The 7,025-nt window shown below is 38.1% G+C and overlaps 1 protein-coding gene across 1 annotated transcript; it reads right to left on the bottom strand.

The window, feature by feature from the left end:
* Nucleotides 1-862: 862 nt before the first annotated feature.
* LOC141498722 (large ribosomal subunit protein P1-like) lies at nucleotides 863-2,146 on the bottom strand. Its single transcript, XM_074201877.1, has 3 exons — nucleotides 2,125-2,146; nucleotides 1,097-1,257; nucleotides 863-1,042 (listed from the first exon to the last, which is right to left on the bottom strand). The coding sequence occupies exons 1-3, from the start codon at nucleotides 2,144-2,146 to the stop codon at nucleotides 863-865; spliced, it is 363 nt and encodes a 120-aa protein (XP_074057978.1).
* Nucleotides 2,147-7,025: the final 4,879 nt, after the last annotated feature.

Genomic DNA, 7,025 nt, shown 5'->3' with positions numbered 1-7,025 from the left:
CAAATGCAACCTCAGACACTTAATAATTGCCTAGCTTGGGGGTGGGGTGGGAAAAATTATAAAACTCAAAATAAATAAAATATTTAGTTAAAAAATTTTGAGAGTCCCCCCCCAAAATAATTGCCTAGATGTGTGACCTTGAGCAGGTCACTCAAACCCCATTGCCTTAAATAAATAAAAATTTAAAAAATAAGAGAAGAAAGGATGAATATGAAGAATTCAGAGAAATGTGGGAAGACCTGAATGAACTGATGCAGGGAGAAGGAAGTAGTACCTGGAATGCAGTTTACATAACAAATCAATATAATGAAATAACTACAGAAAAGGAAATTTGGATGCTGTAATTCTTTTAAAAAGCTTGACCCTGGAGAAAAGAGCAGAAAATTCAACTCCTAATCTTCTTTGTAAAAGGTGGGGGTCTATAGGTGTAGAACATTGCATATGTTGTTAGAATTGAATGATGTAATGACTGGTTTTCCCAACCTGTTTTTCTCCCATTTTTCTTTTAAATATATTTTTGTTACAGTGATGGTTCTTTGGAACAGGGAGAAATTGTCAGGAAAGAAGGTGATGGAAAAACAAAATATACTGATAATTTTTTTATCCTTTGATCACTTATTTATTGGTGAATGACTTTTTTGGGGGGGCAAGGTAATGGGGTTAAGTGACTTGCCCAAGGTCACACAGCTAAGTAATTATGAAGTGTCTGAGGCTGGATTTGAACTCAAGTCCTCCTGACTCCAGGGCCACTGCTCTATCTACTGAGCCACCTAGCCACTCCAGCAATGACTTTTGATCTTATATATATATTTGCATTTTTTTTAGTTGAATTAAGCCCTTTATTTAATGTTACAAAAAAAATTTAGTCAAACAGACCAAAACCCATGTCATCATCAGACTCGTCCGATTCTTCTTTTTTTGCTTCCTCTTTCTCCTCAGCTGGGGCAGCAGCACTGGCAGGGGCAGCACCTCCAGCTGCTGTGGCAGGTCCACCAACTCCTACATTGCAGATGAGACTTCCAATACTGACATTGGACAGAGCCTTTGCGAATAATCCAGGCCAGAATGGTTCAACATTCACACCTGCTGCTTTAACGAGGGCGTTCCTTTTATCTTCCGTGACCGTAACTTCGTCGTCGTGAAGGATGAGGGCGGAGTAGATGCAGGCGAGCTCGGAGACGGCCGTTTCGGGGGATGGAGGAGACTTGTTTGTAGTGGTGCTGGCTGCCGGCTGAAGTGCAGCCACCTCAACACGGCCTTAGCTTCCGAAGGAGAACCGAGCACCTTACAGATAACTGAGGAGACTATAGACTCGTATTAATTGTTTATGTAAAGCTTGTCTTCTCAAAATTGAAGGCTCTGAGGGATAGAGCAGAACAGAGTGTAAAAGTGAAACTTTTTCTGAAAGGAAGCATTACTCACCTTAAAAAGAATCCGAAGTTTGAATAATGAAGAACAGGCCAAAGACAATGGACTTGCCTCCAGGTACAAACTGCCTTCAGACCTTGATTCCAGCCCCTGGTTTTCATTCCATCCCAACTAAGTCTGGGAAGTGAAACTAGCTGAATTGAGAATGATGACAAACTAAAAAACCAAAGTAGAGCCCCTTAATGAGAGAACTTGCTTTTAAACTTGAAGGATTATTGACTTTTCTTTCTTCTTTTGCCTGGAGGTGCCTAATCTCGGAGGTGAGGACTTTTAGACAGTCAAAGAGGAATGGCTTCTTTCTGCTAATCGTTCCCTTCTCTTCTGTGATACTGCCACCACCTTGGTGCAGGCCCTCCTAGACTTCCATGTGAAGAACAGCAGTAACCTACTGTTGAGCTGCCTGCCTTAAGTCTCTCCCCACTACAATCTCTCCTTCATTCACCTGTCAAAATGATTTTTCTAAAATCCAGGTCCAACCATGTTACTCTCCCTACTCAATAAACTCCAGTGTTCCCCCTGGATTCTAGGAGTAAATGAAAAAATCTTCTGTTTGGCTTTTAAAGTCCTTCATAACCTATGCCTTTCTTAATTTATTAGTCTTTTTACACTTTATTCTCCTCCATGGCCTTCATGTTGTTTGTTCCCCAAACAAGAACCAGACATTCCACCTGCTGACTCCATGGCAGTCCTCCATACCTGTAGTCATCTCCTTCCTCATCTCAGTTAAAATCCAACCTTCAGCAAGTAGTCTTATCCGCTCACCCTTCCAACTTATTATATGCTTTTCTCCCCATTTTTTTCCTAAGCAATTCTTACCCACAATTCTTAATTGTGGTCATCTGAATTAAATTTGCCCATTCCCATTCATTCAAGGTTCCTGGTGCCCAAGATGTTGATGTTTAATCTTTCCATCTCCTGTTTGACATAATTTGCACATCATTTTTTTCACCTCGTCTCTTTCATTAGATTGCGACTTCCTTGAGGACTTCGTTGTTATTGTTCAGTCGGTTCGACTACTTGGAGCTCCCAGGACCATACCATATTAGACTCTTCCATCCTCTACTATTTTGTTTTTTTTTTAGGTTTTTGCAAGGCAAACAGGGTGAAGTGGCTTGACCAAGGCCACACAGCTAGGTAATTATTAAGTATCTGAGATCGGATTTGAACCCAGGTCCTCCTGACACCAAGGCTGGTGCTTTATCCAGTGCGCCACCTAGCTGCCCCCATCCTCTACTATTTCTTGAAGTTTGTCTAAGTTCATATTCAATGTTTTCATGATACTATTTATCCATCTTATCCTCTACCATCTCCTTTTTCTTTTATCTTCAATATTTCCCAACATCAGGTCTTTTTTCTAATATGTCCCATCTTTTCATTACGTGGCAAAAGTATTTAAATTTCATCTTCAGTATTTGACCTTCTAGTGAATAGCCTGAATTAATTTCATTATATTTCTATTGATCTGAATTTATCTTTGCTATTCAAGGACTCTCAAAAGTCTTCTCCAAGCACCACAATTTGAAAGTGTTGAAAGTGTTGATTCTGGTTGAAGCATAGACTTATAATATTGAATATAGACCTGTATTACTGTATGATTTGCTTTGAATTAAAAAAGATATTATTTGATCATGCTTGAGATTATACCCCAGTACTGCTTTTCTCCCCATTTTTTCCCCTACGGAATTCTTTTTTTTTTTTAAACTTCTTTTTTGTTTTTTGCAAGTCAATGGGGTTAAGTGGCTTGCCCAAGGTCACACAGCTAGGTAATTATTAAATGTCTGAGGTTGGATTTGAACTCAGGTACTCCTGACTCCAGGGCCAGTGCTCTATCCACTGTGCCACCTAGCCACCCCTCCCCTAAGGAATTCTTACCCAGAATTCTTAATTGTGGTCATCTGAATTAAATTTGCCCATTCCCATTCATTCAAGGTTCCTGGTGTCCAAGATGTTGATGTTTAATCTTTCCATCTCCTGTTTGACCACATCCAGTTTACCTTCAAAGGTCAGAGGTCTTATATTCCAGTTTCCTCTGCAATATTGATCTTTATAGCATCAGACTTTCCTTTTGTCACCAGACATGTCTGTCATTGAGCTTCCTTGGACTGTGGCCGAGCCACTTCATTAGTATTAGAGTTATTTGTAGCTATCCTCTGCTCTTCCCTATTAGAGTATTGGCTACCTTCGGATCTGAGTGGTTCATCTTCTGGTTTCACATCTTACCCAATAGGAAATAGGTGAGGAAGGGAATATTAGAAAAAATGGGGGAGGAATGACAAAAGAGAGGGTGGTCTGAAGCAAATCAACTTTTGAGGAGAGACAGGATAAAAAAAAGGGGGGGGGAACAGAAGAAAACAGGATGGAGGGAAATCATCATAACTGTGAATGTGAATGGGATGAGCACACCCATAAATTGGAAGCAGATAGCAGAATGGACTAGAAAGACCACAATATGTTGATTATAAAAGACACCCATGAACAAGAAAGACACACACAGAATAAAAATAAAGGGTCAGTGTAGAATCTAATATGCTTCAACTGAAGTTAAAACAAAGGTCTAGCAATCATGATCTCAGACAAAGCAAAAGCAAAAAATCTAAAAAAAATCAGATAAACTACATTATGCTAAAAGGTATCACAGACAATGAAATAATATCAAAGAATTTTATAGTAAGTTTCTATGATGGTCTCATTTCTCAAATATATACTGAGTATAAAACTGAATCAAATTTATAAAAATAAGTCAATGTATAAATAGCCAAAGGATAAAAGCTTTTGTTTTTCTTTCATGTCTGAAGAGGACTAATAAGACATCATGATGTCAGAATTGATGTGTGTCCAACTGTAACTGTTCAGATCAGTATAAGCTCAAGGCTCTACCAATGGTAAGGTAAGTCCTTGTATGGGATAGAAATGTCTCTAAATGTGTACTTCTTGTACTTCTTTTAAGCTACTATAATTCTCATTTGTTCATAAAATACAGCATCATGTGTGGGTCAGTGTCTCCCATGTCTCCCAAGTGATGCCTAAGCTCTTCAGAGAGATATTGAGAGTGTCCTTGTATTTTTTCTTTTGACCTCTGTATGAATTTGTGTGAATTCTCCATAAAGTAGTCTTTTAGGAAAATCTAAATTTAGTATTTGAACAATTGGCCAGTTGGTCAGAGTTGTGCTCTCTGCAGTAGAATTTGAATGCTTAGCAGTTTTCAGAAGAAGAAATCAAAGCTATCTATAGTCATAAGGGAAAAAATGCTCCAAATCACAATTAATTAGAGAAAGGCAAATTAAAGTAACCTCACACCCATTAGAAATGATAAATGTTGAAGGGCATGAGGGAAAAATAGGTACACTAATGAATTGCCAGTGGAGTAATGAACTGGTCCAACCATTCTGGAGAATAATTTGAAACTTTGCCTAAAGGGCTATAAAATTGTGCATATCCTTTGACCAACAATACCCGTACTAGGCCTGTATCGCAAAGGGGTAAAAGAAAAAGGAAAGGGACTGACATGTATAAAAACATGTATAGCAGCCCTTTTTTATGGAGATAAAGAACTGGAAGTCGAGGAAATACTCATTAATTGGTAAATGGCTGAACAAGTTGTGGCATATGATTTTGATGGAATCCTATTGGGCTACAAAAAATGATCAGGAGGGTAGTTTCAGAAACAAACAAGCATGGCGAGAACTATGTGAACTTATGCAAAAATGAAATGAGAACTGGGAGATCATTGTGGCTCTGATCAATACAATGATCCAAGACAATTCCTAAGGACTCATGATGAACTGATGAACTCTTTTTTTTTTTTTTAGGTTTTTTGCAAGGCAGTGCAGTTAAGTGGATTGCCCAAAGTCACACAGCTAGGTAATTAGTAAGTGTCTGAGGCCAGATTTGAACTCAGGTACTCCTGACTCCAGGGCCAGTGCTCTGTCCACTGCACCACCTAGCTGATCCCAAACTGAAGAACTCTGGAGTGCAAACTGAAGTATAATTTTCCTTTTTTCCTTTTCTTATCTTTTTAAAAAAATATGGCTAATATAGAAATATGTTTTGCATGATTTCAGATATGTAATGATATTACATTGTTTGTCTTCTTGGTGGGTGTGGGAAGGGATAAGAGGGAGAGAATTTGGACCCCATAATTTAAAAATGAAAAGAATATTAAAAATATACAATAAATTGAAATGTTTTAAAAAGAGAAAAAGAATGTTGCAAAGTTACAAAGAAAAAGCATGATCTCAAATAACTTTGTAGGGATTGGGGGCAGTTTATGGATTTGGAATACCACATATATTGCCAGATTGTTTTTGAATATATTGATCAATTTGCAGAGTTTTTCCTCTTCTTTTCTTTTTTTTCTCTTTAAAAAATCTTTTGTAATGTGGATTGGGTCTGGGGGTAAGGGAAAAAGGAACACAGGAGGAAATTTTCGGCCTACTCTTATGTGCTTTTAAGTTTTTAAAGAGTAGGGACTATCTTTACTTCTTATTTGTATTCCTAGCACTTAACATAGAGCCTTGGCACATGATAGGTACTTTATAAATGTTTATTGAATTTAATTGAAAATTCAAAAGTTCTTTAAAAATGAATTTTGAAAAATTACAAATGTTTTAGAAATTCCAGAGCCAGGTGTCTGTGTCTTACCCTCAGGATTTTTGGGATAACCCTGAGGAATTTAAGTGTCTCTCTCAAATGCTATGGATCTGAGCTTCCTCTCTGGGGTTGTTTCTACCTACCTTTAGCTCACAGTGTGACTATCACCCTAATTGTATTAAACCAATTTGAACCAGTTTTTATAAAGCTTATATTAACTTCAAAGATAGCAAGCATAAAGATGAGTCCTCATATGTAGTGAAAACTCTGTAGGCTCACTATGCCAGAATCAGGCTGCATATTTCCCTCAGGGTTCTAGGGAGACCTGAGGGATTGTGGGAGGTCTTTTCTTTCATGTCATCAGTTCCAGATCCCATTTTGGTGTGGTTCCCCATTCTGCTAACTGCCAGTTATTAGCATCCCAGATCCATTTAGTCCATTAACATCAATTGCCTTTTACAAAGGGATTTTTACTTAAAAGATATAGAACATAAGTTTTATTTTAGTTTTATTTTCTATCATCCCAGGAACATCTTCTCTTTTCCTCAGTCTCTGGGGAGAGTGGACTCACACTTAAATCAGTTTCTACATAACATTGGTTTCACCAAGTTCACATCCAAAGGTGTCATTGCTGCTTGATGATCCCTTGTCTCAGCTCCTCCACTCTTGGCATCGTAAAACCAATCTGGTCACAAAACCCAACATGAATTTCACTTTCAGAACTTTTGGACCTTGAATGGTTTGCTTTTCTAATTTTTTGAAACTCACAATATCATGGTCATTTTGAGGTCAAGAACAGAACTATGACCACTTGTCTGCCTCCATCTCACAACATTATTTGTCACTGTAATCCTAACAGACTGGAAGAAGTTAAACCAAAAGAATGGTCAAGGTTTGTAGTCAGCTAATACCTTTTGAATGTACCCCCCAGTTCTGGCTTGAATCCAACCAAAAAGGTCCCTTTTTCTTATATGGTGGGTGGATATAAAACAGTTACAGAGGGGACT

This window comes from Macrotis lagotis, chromosome X, assembly GCF_037893015.1.
Source record: "Macrotis lagotis isolate mMagLag1 chromosome X, bilby.v1.9.chrom.fasta, whole genome shotgun sequence".
In the NCBI taxonomy this organism is placed as follows: Eukaryota; Metazoa; Chordata; class Mammalia; order Peramelemorphia; family Peramelidae; genus Macrotis; species Macrotis lagotis.
This window is presented reverse-complemented; position numbering and strand designations above follow the sequence as displayed.